Source organism: Perognathus longimembris, chromosome 1, assembly GCF_023159225.1.
Source record: "Perognathus longimembris pacificus isolate PPM17 chromosome 1, ASM2315922v1, whole genome shotgun sequence".
NCBI lineage: Eukaryota > Metazoa > Chordata > Mammalia > Rodentia > Heteromyidae > Perognathus > Perognathus longimembris.
The window spans coordinates 36,338,561-36,357,183 of record NC_063161.1 but is presented as its reverse complement, the minus strand read 5'-3'; the positions used below and the strand labels follow the sequence as shown (position 1 = coordinate 36,357,183).

At 37.1% G+C, this 18,623-nt stretch overlaps 1 protein-coding gene across 2 annotated transcripts in view; it reads left to right on the top strand.

Annotated features, from left to right (window-relative positions):
- Frs2 (fibroblast growth factor receptor substrate 2) overlaps positions 1-18,623 on the top strand; it is an 80,222-nt gene that overhangs the window by 36,786 nt on the left and 24,813 nt on the right. For both annotated transcript variants that reach the window (XM_048359773.1, XM_048359782.1), the window contains exon 2: positions 16,308-16,401. In XM_048359773.1, coding sequence (XP_048215730.1) covers positions 16,374-16,401 — 28 coding nt within the window. In that variant the 5' untranslated portion in view covers positions 16,308-16,373. The remainder of the gene's footprint in view (positions 1-16,307; positions 16,402-18,623) is intronic.

The following is an 18,623-nucleotide window of genomic DNA, read 5'->3' as shown; positions in this document are numbered from 1 at the left end:
TGGACTCTGGGCCTGAGCACTATCCCTGGCTTCTTTTTGCTCAAGGCTAGCACTCTGCCACTTGAGCCACAGCGACACTTCTGGTCATTTTCTGTATATGTGGTGCTGGGGAATTGAACCCAGGGCCTCATGTATATGAGGCAGGCACTCTTGCCACTAGGCCATATCCCCAGCCCCTCAATTAATATTTTTAGGCCATACTGAAACACCGAAGAATAAAACCATGGATAAATTGAGAGACTACTATACTTTTCTTTTTTTCTGGTAGAGTCTTATATAATAATTATATTGTTAATACACTCTTGTTTCTTTTTCCCTTGTCCCTTCCGCCTTTTTGCTTTTCCTATTTTTTTTCTCCTCTTTGGCATTTCTGAAGATTGAACCTAGAGCCTTGAGCATGTCAGGACTTACCATTAAGCTACAACTCCAGCACTTGCTTTTTTTGAGATAGGTTCTTCTTATATATCCCAAGCTGACCTTGAATTTGAAAGCCTCCTGCTTCCATCCACTTCAGAGTACTTGGATTACAAGTATGTACCATGATGATGTTCAAATGTATACATTATTGTAATTTTATTTATTTATTTTTTTGTGCTGATCCTGGGGCTTGAAATGAGATATTTTGCTCAAGGCTAGAGCTCAACCACTTGAGCCATAGCTTCACTTCTGGCTTTGATAGTTAACTGGAAATAAGAGTCTATGGACTTTTCTGCCCTGGCTGGCTTGAAATTGCAATCCTCAGGTCTCAGCCTTCTGAGTAACTAGGATTACAGGTGCCAGGCCTATTGTAAATTTTAAAACAGTGATAACATTTCCTTCCTCAAAATGGCATAACTGCGAAATAAGTGGACAACCAGCTTCAAGTTTTTCTTTTAAAATTATTTGCAGTTATACATCTGATGGCAGAAATCTTGTAATTCTTAATGTATTTTGACTTTCTATTCTGAAAAAGTACTTGATGGGTTATCTAATGCTAGGTATGGAGAAAATGGATGCAAAGATCAAACTGCTTTTATAGTAGACAGTTTTAGCTTAATATTTTGGGAATATAATTATGTTGGCAATTTCTCTCTCTTTTTACATTAGTGGGAAAATAGTATTTGTTATGTTACTAACCTTGTAATTATTTCCACAAAATAAAGGACATAAATATAGAGTTAATTAATCTATTTAGAGTTCAGTGGTAGATAAGCATCAGGATCATTTTCATACTAAAAATAATTCTTATTCATTATATAAGTGAATTGTATTCCCATAAATTTTGATTTATAGTTTTAGATATACAGGTGGTCTTAGTTACATCTAAGCAGGAGTACCACCTGAAAGACTTGTAGAACATAAAAGTTCTATTAGACTTGGAGCCATGCTTTTGTCAACATTTCAACATTTTGAGGACAGATAGCATCCCATTTCCAATTTGAGATTGGTACAAAAATGTCCTAGGGCTGAAAATAAGCATAGTAAATTGCAACAACAATAACCTTTTGTATATTTATAGTGCTGGAAATAGTCTTCATTATTTTTTGTGGAAAGATGTAATTTAACTCATTATACTTACAAGCACAGTAGATGGGGCCTCGTATTTTGTGATTCTGTATGATTAATTTTTAGTGCAGCATTCCAAAAATGTTTCTTTACCTCAGTGCTTTGTATTTTTCTCTTTGGTTAATTAGAACTCTTCTCCATTGATGTTTTATATTTATATAATATTAATCATTATAATACTTAAATTTCTCCTAATGTTCCAAGAGATTATGAGAAATTAAAGTTTTATTTAAATGGCTTTTATTTTCACCCCAACACTATTTGAGTTGTCTAACAAGAAATGCTTATAGGGGCTGGGGATATGGCCTAGTGGCAAGAGTGCCTGCCTCGTATACATGAGGCCCTGGGTTCAATTCCCCAGCACCCACATATACAGAAAATGGCCAGAAGTGTCGCTGTGGCTCAAGTGGCAGAGTGCTAGCCTTGTGCAAAAAGAAGCCAGGGACAGTGCTCAGGCCCTGAGTCCAAGGCCCAGGACTGGCAAAAAAAAAAAAAAAAAAGAAATGCTTATATTGTGTAAATTTCTCTTCATGGAAAAGAGTCACTTTTAGCATCAGTATTTCTGGGAATTGTTTCAAATTTTAGTTTATTACCTTAATGCTAATAAGAATTCTTAGAGTCTGTTTTCTTGTTGTTTTTTTTTTTGGTGACTATTTTGGCGTATATAAACAAGTATATTTATTGTTTTAGTTGAATTCTATAATATTTAAGTTCGTTTGACCGCAGTCATAAAATTATAATCCACTTGTCTCCAATATCGTTTGTATTTCCTTTCCCTTTCCCTTTCTTTTCTTTTGATACTGTGGATTGAACCCAGGACTTCGCACTTGCTAGGCATTTTGTATTTTTGACTAGTTACTGCAAATACAAGTATTCTGACAAGCTTAAGTACTGATACATTTTCTTTTGGGGAAAATATTGATACTTTTAATGCTACTGATTATGATTAAATATACATAAATAGAAAGCTATTAATAACATTACTATTTCACCTATTAGATAAAATTTATAACAGCAACAAAATGATCACTTATTACATAAAGTGTGGTTTGATAAAGTGTGGAAATTTGTGCAGCCTCTTTTTACAGTTTCCAAGGAAATATAAAAAAAGTTGTCTACTTGTCCATTAGGGTATATATTATTGTTTATTAAAAATTTTGTGTGTGTGGTTTTGCTGATATATATTTCAGAAAATTAAAAATAATAAAGCTCTGCTGGGCACTGGTGGCTCATGCCTGTAACACTAGCTACTTACTTAGCAGGTAAAGTCTGAGGATCACAATTTGAAACCACTCCAGGCAGGAAAGCCTGTTGGAGTCTTATCTCATTAATCAGCAAAAAGCCAGAAATGAAGGTGTGGCTTAAATGGCAGAATGCTAGCCTTAAGTGAAATAGCTAAGGGATAATATAAAGGCCCTGAGTTCAAGCCCCAGTACCAACAAAACACAAGTTTAATTATTTGTAACTTTGTTACACTGTTAAAACATGAGTTAAGCCAACTGTTTTAGGCTACCATAGTCCATTCTTACTGCTGTGAAAGCCAAGCCATGACTTATAACTTCCATCTTTATATACAAGAAGAGCTTCATTAAAAAAAAGTGAAATGGATTCTAATGAAGTTCGTGGTTTTAATCTTGTCCTTTGAAGTGTTTTCTTTTTTTGGAATGAAGTTCTTGGCTTTAGATTGTGTAGAAATATGCTAATTAGATTATATTTAGTTGGCAAATTTGTGCCCACAAAAATGTGACTTTTAAAACGTTGCAAGTTGCTACAGCTCTTTTAGATAAGAATATTTCGTGTTTTCTTTTGCGTGTTTAGCCCTTTGTGTATTTTTCCATGTAGGGGCCTTTCACTTTGTCCATTTGTATCATTTGACATTCAGACTTAAAGTTCAACTGAAACATCACAGATGTCATTTTAAAATGCCAAAATTTGGATTTGACCCAAGTTGCAAATAAGAATTTTTTGTGAAATGTGTGTATTTATATGTGTGTGCTTATTTATATGTGTGTGTTACCTATAAATACAGGCAGTTATGTAAAATATATTTGAAAAATGGTTTTAAAAAGGCTTTTGTGTTGTAACTTGTGCAAAATATTTTGCCAGTGGCCTACATTCTGTATCAGTTAATTGTTACTAAAGAAAGACATCGACCTTAAAATCTCTGAAAGTTTTAAGAGTAACGGATGTCACTAATAGTGTTATATTCCGAGAGGGAGAATAATCCATTGAGGCACAATTTAAGGTGGGAAGGGGTTTTATTTACAAAGGGATTTTATTTATAATCTGAAACCCCGAACCAGAGCTACCCTCCACCTCCTAATGCTTGCCTGAGACTTCCTTGTCCTGGGTTAGTTACCCAGAACCCAGACCTGAGACCTGTCTTGACCTGAACTCCAAACCTCCACCTTAATTTCTAACCACCTCAGCCTCCCGGCCCCCAAATCTCTAAGCCTCCACAGGAGCAAGCTTCCTTCCTGAAGGCCTTGCCTCTCCTCAAGCATTAAGCCTCTAGCCTCCAGAGGCTTTAGGCCTCTCTGCCGGCCTCAGGCCTAAGACTCCTCCTCAGGCCTAAGGCTTCGGACCCTTCCTCAGGCCTCAGGCTCCAGTTCAGCTCCACCCAGGTCCTATTTCTATTTCTATTTATGTATATTTAATCATAATCAGTAGCATTAAAAGTATCAATATTTTCCCCTAAAGAAAATGTATCAGTACTTAAGCTTCACTGATTACAGTTCATTTCTTGTTCAATTTAATGTTTTCCCTGGTAATTAGCTCATGTTAAAATATTTTTGTTGTGTTTTTTTGCCAGTCCTAGGGCTTGATTGAACTCAGGGCCTGAGCACTGTCCCTGGCTTCTTTTTGCTCAAGGGTAGCACTCTGCCACTTGAGCCACAGAGCCACTTCTGGCTTTTTCTACATATGTGGTGCTGAGGAATGGAACCTAGGGCTTCATGTATATGAGGCAAGCACTTTTGCCACTAGGCCATATTCCCCAGCCCCCTATTTAAATATTTGTATACTTTGTATTTTGTACCTATTGTTATTATTTGGTATTGTGGTTTGAACTTGGCCTCTTGCTTGCTCAGCTTGCTTGTTTACTTTTAAAGTAAATAAAAAAAATTTGGAAAGGTAAAGCAGAATTTTCTGTCAGTTTTCAGTATTGTAATGCTGTTTCATTTTCATTGTGCCTCAGTTACTAGTATCTTTAAGCATAAGTCAGTTTGCTGCTGCTATTTCTTTTTTGTTGTTGTTTTATTATAGTTAAATATAACAACATAAAACATAACATTGTAACCATTTTAACATGTACTGTTCAGTAATATTAAGTTACAGTGTATTGTTGTGTACCTATTACTACTGTTCATCCTCAGAATTTTTTCATCATTCCGAACTGAAAATGTCTCATAACAATAACTCCCATTTCCCCCTCTCCTTTCCCCTAGCAACTATTATTCCATTTTCTGTCATTGTCAGCTTGCTTTGGAATGTCTCTTCCCTCTCGGATTTAGGATTTATCTTTCTTGATTTCATATTATTTTTTAAAATTTGTGTTTCTGGGCTGGGAATATGGCCTAGTGGCAAGAGTGCTTGCCTCATATACATGAAGCCCTAGGTTCGATTCCCCAGCACCACATATATAGAAAACGGCCAGAAGTGGCGCGCTGTGGCTCAAGTGGCAGAGTGCTAGCCTTGAGCAAAAGGAAGCCAGGGACAGTGCTCAGGCTCTGAGTCCAAGGCTCAGGACTGGCCAAAAATAATAATAATAATAATAATAATAATAATAAAATTTGTGTTTCTTTTGTTAAGAATGTATTAGAAATTTACAAGTATGTCAAACACAGGACATCTTACTGTCTTCACATTAGCTATACAATTAAGCCTGATAGATGGACTCCTTTGCCACTGGTTCTGTTATGCTTACTGTGAAATGATATGGATTTAGCCAGAATGCCTGGGTTCACAGAAATAAGTTTTTTCACTGTTCTCTGCTTCAGGTTCTTTATCTATAGGATAAAAGTTGTTACCCTACATATTGTTTCTAATCATCTTTGTGGGGTCAATAGAATCTGTGAGTGAAAAATGAGACAAATTTAGCTACTATTTATTTAAAGCATTGACACTTTCGATGTTCTTTTGTTCACTAATGTACCCAGTGTTAAAAACTCAGGGCTTTGCCATACTGGTTGTTTAAAATTCTATAAATCTCAGAATTAAAAAAATAAATAATGGATACAGTATTAGTAGCTATGAAGTTTGTTCTGGGGTTTGGTGAAGCAGTGTATGTGACCTAAAAAAATTGAACAACTCAGTAAATATTGACTGCTCTTATTGTGACTGTTTCCCTAAACTCATTTCCTTCTCATTGCATTTTTTCCACAATCTTCATCTAGTCAAAGTAAACTGAGGATGGCAGTGTTTGTTTTGTCTGGCAACTCACTGCTTTTGTAATAGCCATTGCAAGATCTCTTAGGCCTTTGTCACAAAGACTCCACAGAGTTGTTAACTCTTAACTGTGCCTCTGTCAGTTTTGAGGAAGGATTTGCCATCTTTGCTGTGTTTTTTGTTTCTTTATATACACATTCTCTCCCTGTTCTCCTTTGGGTTTCACGTACTTTTTGTTCTTGTACTTTTTTGATAGGAGTTTGTTAGCTCCACATTTAATTTTAGTGTTTTGGCTGTTCATGTTGTTGCTTCATAGCATAATTACTCTTCATAATAGAGTAATAATTCAGAACTAGCTTTAGGTCCTTTTTAGTGTTATTTCTAGGTCTCTAATATAAAACACAAATATAGTTAGTCTTGTAATGCTGATGTAAATTGTCTCATTTAAAGGTTTGATTTTGTGTGAACTTTCCCCATTTATGCCCATGTTAAAAAAATCCTCTCCTCTCTCATGTTTAGTATGAGGTAAACAAATGCAAAGGAACTTTTCCCCAAGGGATTATGGTGTTATTTTATAAGGTCAGTACATTGTAACCAGAAAACAATTTTGGGGGGGCTAATTGGTATCCAGGTTTTGAAATGTTATCTCTTGAAAGTACAATAAATAATTAGTATATTGTAATTGGTGATTAATGAAATAGTCCTTAATTCATAAGGAAAAATAGATTTAACTTCATAGCATATCATAAGCATTACATATGACTTGACATTTTCTACAGTGATAACTATAGGATATTGATAAATTATTGTAAATTAGAATTTATATTAACGGATAAACAGTTGAGTTTTGAAATTACTTACCTCGGATTTAGTGTTTTATTAAATACAGATTTAATGCCATATGGTATTCAGTTAGTTTCATTGTGAATCATTTGAAAGGAAAGATGAGGTGTTTTATTTTTTTACTTTTTACAGAGCATTTTTTTCTTTATTGTCAATGCAAAGTACAGAGGGGTTACATTTTCATATGTAAGGCAATGAGTACATTTCTTACTCAACCTGTTACCACCTCCCTCATTTTTCCCCGCCTCCCCCTCCCCATTTCCCTCTCCCCCCAAGATGAGATGTTTTAATGGATACTCAACTAAGAATTAGAAGACAGTTTTCTTAGGTAAGTAGTTTAACCTGTCAAGGCTTCACAAACTACTGCAGTCCTGTAGCATAGCTCTGTGATCATCATGAACTCTAAAGTTCTATGACATCCATCTCCAACATTCAGGGTTTTTGTCTTTTGAGTATATTAGGTGTACATTAGATATCAATATCTACTTCCAAATGCTTGGTGTATTTTTATTATTTTAATTTAAAAGGACTGTGACTTTCTTTAAGCTATGCTTGGTTGTTATCCTATTTATCAAAACATAAAGTAAGCTGGGTGCTGGTGGCTTATTCCTTTAATCCTAGCTAATCAAGAGGCTGAGATCTGAGGATCTGGGTTTGAAGCTAGTTTGGGCAGGAAAGTTAAAGAGACATATCTGCAGTTAACAACCAAAAAACTGGAAGTAGAGCTGTTGCTCAAGTGGTAGAGCACCACTCTTGCGCAAAAAAGCTTAAATTTCTGGGCATTGGTAGCTCATGCCACTAAACATAGGCACTCAGGAGGCTAAGACCTGAAGTTCATGTCAAAGCCAGCCCAGACAGGTTAGTTCATGAAACTCATTAATTCCCCTCTCCCCCCCAAAATAAAGACAGAAGTGGAGCTATGTCTCAAGTGGTAGAGCGTTAGCCTTGAGCAAAAGAAAAGAAGCTTAGGGACAGTACTGAGACCAGAGTTCAAGCCCCAGGACTGGCATGAAAAGCAAAAAGCAAAACTAATAGTACCCAGGCCCTGAGTTCAAACATAAAGTAGCTCCTCCTTATCTAAGATATGCTTCAAGACCTCCAATGGATGCCTGTAATCATCCATCATTTTAAGCATATTAGGCACACTTTTTTCCTGTATACATGTATCTATGATAAAGTTTATAAATCAAGCATATTAAGAGATTAACAATAACTAATAGTAAAATAGAACAGTTAGAAGATACTCTATAATAAAATTTCCAGAATTACTACTTAAGGCTCAGGGCTCTTTAAATAAACAGATGGTTTGAATACAAATACTGATACCAAGTCAGTCAGTCTGATAACACAAACTGCTAAGTGATTAATGGGTAGGTTATATATACAGCATTATTGTGCTGAACTAAGAAATGGTTCACTGTGCTGAACTAAGAAATGGGAAATAGCCTGACAGTATGATATTTTATCACATGGTGTATAACTTAAAACATAAATTGTTGGGTTGAGATGTAGCTCAGAGGTAGAACTTGTGCTTAGTATGTAGGAGGGTCTGGTTTATTCTCCAGCAACCACCCCCCACTCCCCAACCACCAAGAAGAAGAAAAAAGAGAATAAAACCCTTCAATAGTTTATTTTGGGAATTTTTTGTTTAATATTTTCTGACCATGGTTGACCACATAACTGAAAACAAGGAATGTGAAACTGGATAAAGGTAGACTCATACTTTCAACTAGTGACAACTGGCTCCTGAGACTCGGACAAAATCACATTTTTGTCTTCAGTTTTACTCCTTACAAATCTTGTGTTATGTTTATATTATCAAGTAATCAACAGATTTGAGCTTTAATGTTTTTAGACATAGGAAGAGCTGTTTAATCAGTTTGTGACAAAACACTGGCTTACTGTGCACTGTTTTAACTGAAGTCAATTATCTTGTTATGCAGATGTATATTGAGCTACTTGTTAAGAGAAAGGAACATGTGATACTTGTAAAAATTTGCCTGAATGACTGTTAAGCAGTTATGTCTTTTTGGTTGTGGACCCTCAGGTATAAAGCTCCTGTTGGAAGAAAGCTGCTGGGCTAGTGTGAAGACATGCTGGGATAATTTGTTTGTTCAATGAATGCTACTTTTTGCTTATTGTTATCTTTTGGTGTCATCACGGCTCCTTGACAGTATTCTTTTGAAATAACTCTTAGGTGACCTAGACATGTTTCACTTTCTAAATTAGGAAAATGATTAATAAAAGAAAGGTTTCAGGATTTCTCAGAATAAATCTATAAGTTGAAAGTGGACAATAAGTGTTATGTTTCCTTTGAGAGATTGAAAATAGTCTTTTCTACAGGGCAGGGCAGGTGAGAATGGATATTACCCCTACCTGAAGTGTCAGAATTCCTGAAGGTGTAGTAAAAATAACTTAAGTCTATGTAATTTAAAAGGCTGTTGTTAGGTGATAGAACTCAATGGCTCATCAAATTAATACCAGGGTTACTGAATCAGATTTAGGGCTCATCAGCTAGAAACAGTGCCCAAAATCTCATTGCGTAACAATTCCTGTAAGGATGCCAGTGTCATCTACAGACAGACAGACGCCACAGTCTACCACAGTAGCTCTGCTGGCTCTCTCTTAATGCTGCCACCTCTGCCCCAGACTTGACCTTGCTAACAACTGCTCCACCATTAGAGTGAGAGCAAGATCCTTCGACTCTGCTTCTGCTAACTTGTTGCCTATTCCTACTCTGGGTTTGGCAAAGCATATGTCATAGATATACAGAAAATGCAAGAAAGTATTTAATTCTCAAGTCATAAAATGAGTAAAATTCTCAATGTTAAGTTGTGGGAAAGTGTTTTTTTTTTTTTTTCTACCAAAAGAAATGAGTTGAGAAAAGTTCAGACAGGCAAAAGAATGATAGAGGTTTGCTGAACTTGATTATTTTGTATGTTTGTTGAGCCTATAACTACTGTATTTTTTTTTAGTAATTTCTAGTACATTTAGCTCAAAACTGTATAGATTTATTACAGTGAGTCCACTAATGTAGATTGTGTATATTCATGTTTTTCCATTTTAAAGAAAGTTGAAAATTTTGTGACTTTATCTGTTTTCATTTATCTGTTTTCAACCAATAATGGATTTGGGGGTGGTGGTGGTGGTGATAGTGGTTTTGGTGTTGGGGGTTGAACTCAGGGTCTGGTGCATGCAAAGCACTCTGCCACTGAACTACATCCTCACACCAACTTTCAGATTGTTTTTCTTATTTTGTACCTATTATAATATACTTTGTGTTCACAGGCTGAAAACTGTTAAATGATATCTCTCTGAAAATCAGTGCTTGAACCATATTATTGATAGATAGGCAGACATAAAGGGGAGTGGACATAAGACTATCCAAGATTGAGGAAGGAAGAACCCTCCCATCCCCTCCACACTTTTCCTTCCTCTTTCTTTTTTGTTGGTTGTGGGCATGTGCTTGGGGCCTGGGCACTATCTCTGTGTTCTTTTTGCTCAAGGCCAATACTCTACCACTTTGAGCCACAGTACCACTTCTGGTTTTCTGATGATTAGAGAAGAGTATCATGGGTTCTTTTCTTCCCCGGCTGGTTTTGAACCTCGATCTTCAGATCTCAGTCTCCTGAGTAGCTAGGATTACAAGCCTGAGCCACCAGCATCTGGCCCTCTGCTCTTCCTTTTCCTCTTTCCCTTTTCCTTCCCTTCCACCTCTCTTTTCCTCTTCTCCCCTTTTTCCACAAACACAGATGGAAAGAAGGAGAGACAACATGCATGAAATTGGAAAGGACACACATGTTCACAACTTACAAACAACATTTTTGTATTTCTTTGCCACTTGTGTGGTTAGGTTAAAAAGCAATGAAACTCTCCTGCCTTAGGAAAATTATTGAGGTCTTTTTTTTCTTTTTATTGTATTTGAAAAAATACTTGCCCTAAATAGTAGGTCTTGGTCTGAAGCCTCTCTCCCAGTTTACATTTTAAATTCACTTAGGCATTTCTAGTATAAAGCTGAACATTTTTCTGATACCTAGAAGTTATAATCAGGAGCTAAATTTAACTTGGGAAGTATCCAACTTGGTTTGATGGGGAAAAGTCATAGTGCCAAACTCCCATACTTTCTAATGTTAACCAAGTTAGTGTATTTCTTCTTAAGCCACAAGTCTTATTAATTATTGCTTTAGTACAAGTCTTTCCTGTACTACCAAACAGCACTTTATAATAATGTTATTTTATTCACTTATGCCTTTGAAATGAAGTAAGCAGCCATAATATTGTGTGTGTGTGTGTGTGTGTGTGTGTGTGTGTGTGTGTGTGTTCTGTCCCTGAGCTTTTTTTGCTCAAGGCTAATGCTCTACTACTACTTGAACCACAGCTCTACTTTTTTTTTTTTTTTTTTTTTTTAATAGTTTAGTGGAGGCAACAATCTCACTGGTTTTCCTGCCCGGGCTGGCTTTGAACTGCAATCTTCAAGTCTCTTGAGTAGCTAGAATTATAGATATGAGCCACCAGTATCCAACTTGCAACTATAAATTTTATAAAATTTAGTAAATTGAATGCTCTTCTCCATGTATGCATCTCATTTGCATATTGTTAAAGATTTAGAATAGGGGCTGGGAATATGGCCTAGTGGCAAGAGCGCTTGCCTTGCTTTGTATACGTGAAGCCCTGGGTTCGATTCCCCAGCACCACATATATAGAAAATGGCCAGAAGTGGCGCTGTGGTTCAAGTGGCAGAGTGCTAGCCTTGAGCAAAAAGAAGCCAGGGACAGTGCTCAGGCCCTGAGTCCAAGGCCCAGGACTGGCAACAAAAAAAGAAAGAAAAGATTTAGAATAAAATTACTCTGGAATTTTTCCCCCTTGATGTTCTAAATGGGATCACAGTTCAAGAATATAACCTTATTTTTATTTAAAAATCTACTTTATATCATGACATAGAATGTGAGTTGCATGTCTGTCTATAAAACAAACAAGCCCGGTGCTTCACTCATGCCTGAAATCCTAGCTACTCAGGAGGTTGAGATCTGAGGATCATGGTTTGAAGCCAGGAAAGTCTGCGAGACTTATTTCCCCCTAGTCTCATTGTATCTATTAACTTACTTGTCTTGCGGGGGGGGGGGGGAGTCCTAGGCCTTGAACTCAGGGCCTGAGCACCGTCCCTGGCTTCTTTTTGTTCAAGGCTAGCACTCTACCACTTGAGCCACAGCGCCATTTCTGGCCATTTTCTATATATGTGGTGCTGAGGAATCAAACCCAGGGCTTCATGTATATGAGGCAAGCACTCTTACCACTAGGCCATATTCCCAGCCTTAACTTACTTTTTAATTTAAATTTTATTGTAGAGGTGATGTACAGAGGGTTTACAGTTACATAAGTCAGGTAATGAGTACATGACTTTTTGAGCTGTGTTACCCCGCATTTTCTCCCACTTTCCCCCTCCTGAACCACTTTCCCCCAGGTTCTAAAGTTCATTCCCAACATAGTGTCTAATGAGTAGTATTGTTGAATTGGTTCACCCTTTATCCCACCATTTCTGCAAATCCCCTTCCCAAATCTGATAAAGTTAAACTACTCATAAAAAGCTGCAAGTGGCACTGTAGCTCAAGTGGTAGAGCACTACCTTTGAGTACAGAGAGGCTCAGAGACAGTGCTCAAGCCCTGAGTTCAAGCCCCATGACTACCAGAAAAAAGGTGTTGGAGGCTTGGAGTGTGGCTCAAGTGGTAGAGTGCTTGCCTAGCAAGTACAAAGCTTTGAGTTCAAAGATCAAACCCCAGTAAAACAGTCAGACATGCATACACTTATACACACAGCAAAAGAAAAGTTTTACAGTGTGATACTCATATTATATGACTATATACAACAGAAAAAGAGAAAGGACAATTACAGACTACAGAGAAGACAACTACAGACTACAGAGGAGACAATTACAGACTACAGAGATGAAGTTTCAAGAGATATTTACTTCACACAACACACTACCATTTCTTTAAAATACAAACAAAAAGGCAAACACTAGAGGCGATGCCTCAAACTGATTTCAAATCCATACAGACCATCTTATCTTTATTTAATTTTAATTATGAATCTAATCATACAGTGTTTGTTGAGAAAGAAAAACTAAAATACCAAGGGTGTTTTTTTTTTTTTTTTTTTTTGCCAGTCCTGGGCCTTGGACTCAGGGCCTGAGCACAGTCCCTGGCTTCTTTTTGCTCAAGGCTAGCACTCTGCCACTTGAGCCACAGCACCACTTCTGGCTGTTTTCTGTATATGTGGTGCTGGGGAATCGAACCCAGGGCTTCATGTATATGAGACAAGTTCTCTTGCCACTAGGCCATATTCCCAGCCCCCTAAGGTATTTTTAAAAAGAAGGTTGCATTATTTATAGTTTCACGGTTTATCTTCTCTGCCTTGAGGCCCTATCTACAGGGGGTGGGGGGGGCACGGAGTAACACACACACAAACACACACACACACACAGAAAAATAGATTAAAGTCTATCAGTGTTATATGCAGGTGTCAGGAATTGCAGTGTTGCCACTGAGAAGATTTTTTAGAAAGATGGAAGTGAGACAGTGGCGTAGGTGGAGTAGGGTGGTTAGAGGTAGTGGTGAATTCTTTCTAGTGGTCATGGTACCTAAAAGGAACAGATAAGTTTGCAGTAAAGTTTTCCAGAACTTTATTTGTAATCACAAAATGCATAAAGAAGTAGCAGAAAAGGGAATATTATGTTGGTAGTTCTTAAGGAAAGAAAAGGAGTAAGCCATAGAGATATGTGTTCATCCAGAGAGAAAAACAAGTCCTAAAGCCTTCAAGTGAGAAAAATGCTTATTGGCCCAAGGAAAGGAAAAAGAGGCCTCTATCGTTTGAATGGAATGAACAAAAAAAGTGGTGACTGGCAGGAGATAAGATCAGAAAGGCAAAGAAGGTGGAGGAAAAAAATTTAAATCATATTATGGGCCCTTGTAAAGTCTTCGGTTTTAGACAGATCTGCTCACTTGGATGGTTTGATGAGACTTTTGACATAATCTGACTTTGTTTTGAAAATCACTAAGCTATTTGTTGAGGTAGGCAAGGATGAGGCAGGAAACTTACAATCTTGCAGTTGTGAAATAGAGACCTGTATATTAAGAAGTGAAAGCTGAGGTGTAGGTTAGTGGTAGAGCACCTGTGGGTGAGCTTGTGTGGAATGCTCAACACCTTTCATATATAGTTTGTGCTATAGCAACTTCTAAAGGTGACCATAACCATGAGTTTTACTTAAGGTTACAATCTATGGTAGTCATTATCTTTAATGACTCAATTTTGGTTAGTGGGCTCCTTGTGTCCTTCACGTTAGCCTCCCTGTGGCTTTTTTCCCACAAGGCTCATAGGTTTGGGAGCTTGTGGAAAATAGAATCGCAATGTAAGGATATAATTTGTAATACTGATAGCTTCCTATAATATTGGAATCATGTGTGTATGTGGGAAGACTCCTGTCTGTCTGACATTTTGCTGGTTATTTTGGAGATGGAGTCTCAGACTTTTCTGCCCTTGATGGCTTCAAATCTCAGTCCTTTCCGTCTCAGCCTTCTTAGTAGGTAGGCTTATAGGTGTGAGCCATTGGTGCGTGACAGTACCAGAGTCCTGGTCATTTTAAATGTGCAATGGTGGTAGGCACCAAATATTTGCCCCAAGTCTTTTCCAGGGCAAAAAACCAGAAGTGACTAAGTGAATGTGACTAAGTGAAACATGAATATATATTAAATTCAAATTTAGTAACAATTTTTACTTCTGTGATTTCATATTTGAATCTCCCTAATGACAAACACCTATTTGCTAACATTTGTAGATAGACTACTGAATGTAGTTTTAAGAATTTTTTTTGATGATTTTCTTCCTTTTTGGATACATCTTGCTGTATACATTTGCTGCTTTAAAAGTGCTTTGAAAGGCTGGGAAGGCCTACTGGCAAGAGTGCTTGCCTTGTATACATGAAGCCCTGGGTTTGATTCCTCGGCACCACATATATAGAAAACTGCCAGAAGTGGCTCCATGGCTCAAGTGGCAGAGTGCTAGCCTTGAACAAAAAGAAGCCAGGGACAATGCTCAGGCCAGGCCTTGAGTTCAAGGCCCAGGACTGGCATGCATAAATAAATAGATAGATAGATAGATAGATAAATAAATGTGCTTTGAAGTAACCCTGTGTGATTATACCAATATTATACAAATACTTTACTTGTTTATTTACTTTTACACTTTTTTCTTTTTGATTCTAATTTGTATCTTTATCTTAAAATGGGTATGTAAAGCTAGGTATAATAGTCCAGGCCTCTAATTCCAACACTTGGGAGGCTGAGGCAAGATCATGAGTTTAATACCAGTCTGGGCTAAATTATAGCAAGACTGTGTCTAAAAAAAAAAAAAAGAAGAAGAAGAATAAAATAAGCTGTGAATCATGGTATAATTTGAGAAGGTTAGCTTCCATCTTTGTTCGTTCCATCCTATTTTCTTTGTAAATAATCATATAAAAAGTTTTGGTTCAGTTACAGGATGAGAAATAGGGAACTCTGGGGTTCTTGACTCTTAAGACCTGCAGATCTCAACTTTTCACTTCTTACAAAAGACTTTTTGTTATATTCCTAGCTATCTCCTAAGTATCTCCAAGAATACACATGTTTAACAAAGAAAAATCACCCCATCCCATCTGCCAATATTTGGCAAAATTGCATGTCCATCATTCCCTCTTCCTGCAGTGTTTTTTGTTTTTTTTTTAAACTAAAGGTACTGTTGACATGGATATAGAAGGTAACATGATTTTGTCTGAGTCCATCTTTGGGCTTAAACTCAGGGTCTGGGCACTGTCCCTGAGCTTTTGTGCTCAAGCCTAGCACTCTACTATTTGAAGTATTGCCCCACTTCTGGCATTTTTTGATTAATTGGAGATAAGAGTCTCATGAACTTTCCTGCCTAGGCTGGCTTTGAACCATAATCCTCAAATCTCAGCCTCCTGAAGGGCTAGGATTACAGGCGTGAGCCATTGGCACCCTGCTGAGATTTTATCATTTTAAAATACTTGAATTTTTATCAATTGTTTTTAAGTAGTTATTCAGAGCACTTACCAGCATGGCAGTCATTTGTTTCAGTTGCTTAAGTTTTAGAATGTGAATATAAATAAAACTGACACAAATCCTCTTCTGATAGGCATCTTAGGTAGACTGTAAGAAAACAGAATATATAAACAATTACTTGAGTGTATTCAAAATCTCTAAATCTTCCTTTTTGTTGTTGTTGTTGTTCCAGTTTGCAAATTACACTAAGGCTCCACTGGGTGAAAGACATGAGGACTGAAGCATTCTGGTCTTGAGGGGAGAATAGCTAATTTTCTATCCCATTCATGTCATCCTGTTAATAATTTTTTTTTAATTAGGAGGTTGCTCAAGAGCTACCATGAATAGTTCTCTTTAGTCACTACAAGTTAGGTAATGATCTTTATGATTTTATGACTTTTGCTACATATTTGAGTCACATTTTTAATAATTATCTGTTTCAGAAATGGCCATTAAGAAGATGCCGAGAAGAAACAGTGATGAAATAGTCCATTTCTTATAAAAGTAAAATGCAGCTGTGGCTTTTCAACCAGATTAGTAAGTGTGCTCATATCTATTTTTTTAAATTATTTTTCAAAGTAGATAATATAACTTAAAAATTGTGGACATTAAGAAACTGTCACCTTCTATTTCTGTTTTTTCTTTATAGGATGAATTCTAGTATATAGTTCTAGAAAATGTATCTCTGCTATACCGTCTTAAGAATTGTGAAAGTAATTTTATTGAATCACAACAAGAGGAAATGTATGGGAAAAGAGTCAATATAATGCCACTAGCCAAATATAGCTACTCATTTACTTTTGGAAAGTTTTCTTCCATCTGTGTCTTTGAATTTCTTTTCTTTTTCCTCTCTCTCTCTCTCTCTCTTTTTTTTTTTTTTTTTTTTTTTTGTTGTTGTTGTTGGTTGTGGGGCTTGAACTCAGGGCCTGGGTTCTGCCCCCTAGCTTTTTGGCTCAAGGCTAGTGCTCTGCTATTTTGAGCCACAGTGCCACTTGTAGTTTTCTGGTGGTTAATTGGAGCCCAGGCTGGCTTCGAACTGTAGTCCTCATGTCTTAGCCTCCTGAGTAGATAGGATTACAGATATGAGCCACTGGCACCTAGCCTGACTTGGAATCTTGATCTCAGCCTCCTGAGTAGGAAGGATTACAGGCATGAGCCATTGGTACCTGGTTTGTCCTACTTTTTTTTTTTAAATATAATTTTGACCATAGTATTGTGAAAAGTTTGCTTCTGTACATATCTTTTAAAATTAAATTTGTTTTGGATATTTCTTCCTGGAACTAGAAATGTGCTCTTAAATTAAGCATAAGGTTTCTTATTGGGATGATGAAAATGTTCTGCAACTAGATTATGCTAATGGCTAAAAACTTTGTGACTATATTACATACTTAAGTTTAAATGGATGATATTTTACATATTTTATATCTTTAAAAAAATCAAGCTTTAAAATACCCAATCTTGAATAAAACTTGAGCTTTTAATTTTTATTTATTTATTTATTTTGCCAGTCCTGGGCCTTGGACTCAGGGCCTGAACACTGTCCCTGGCTTCTTTTTGCTCAAGGCTAGCACTCTGCCACTTGAGCCACAGCGCCACTTCTGGCCATTTTCTACATATGTGGTGCTGGGGAATCGAACCTAGGGCTTCATGTATATGAGGCAAGCACTCTTGCCACTAGGCCATATTCCCAGCCCTTAATTTTTTTAGAATATGAAATTGTGCCACATATCATTATGAGCCTAGTGAAAATAATTTGATATTTAGTCAATAAGCAAGTTGTGTTTTATAATAACAAAAATGATACATTTTGTAATATGTTTTTGTTAAAAAGTACTTCTATTATTAAAGTCTGGTGCCTATAGCTTATGCCTGTAATTCTAGCTACTCAGGCTGAGATTTGAGGATTAAAGTTTGAAGCCAGACAGAAGAGTCTGTGAAATTGTTGTCTTCAACTAACCAGAAAAAAGCCAGAAGTGGAGGGGTGGTTCAAGTGGTAAAACTCAAGCCTTGAGTAAAAAAAGCCAAGTGAGAACATGAGGCCCTGAGTTCAAACCCCAGGACTGTGGCATACACACACAACTATGATACTAAAACAGAAAACAGGGCTGGGGATATGGCCTAGTGGCAAGAGTGTTTGCCTTGTATACATGAAGCCCTGGGTTCAATTCCCCAGCACCACATATACAGAAAATGGCCAGAAGTGGCGCTGTGGCTCAAGTGGCAGAGTGCTAGCCTTGAGCAAAAAGAAGCCAGGGACAGTGCTCAGGCCCTGAGTCCAAGGCCCAGGACTGGCCAAAAAAATAAATAAAAAACAAGTCTTTGACCCAAATTTATTGTTTATTAAGGCTTCAGGTGCTATAGTTCAGTTTAATGGAAAGCAAACTTTACTCTTAAAAATGTGGAATAGTTTTACAATTTGTTAGGTAATTTTTTTTTGGCCAGCCCTGGGCTTTGGACTCAGGGCCTGAGCACTGTCCCTGGCTTCTTTTTGCTCAAGGCTAACACTCTGTCACTTGAGCCACAGCGCCACTTCTGGCCATTTTCTGTATATGTGGTGTTGGGGAATTGAACCCAGGGCCTCATGTATATGAGTCAAGCACTCTTGCCAATAGGCCATATCCCCAGCCTTGTTAGATACTTTTTGTTTCATTTTAACAACTAACAAAATTCAGAATTGGTTGAAACTCCACATAAATTGCCACCACAGAACAGAGTACTAATCAAGTTCGATTAACCTCTATAATGTGTACTAAAAAAGA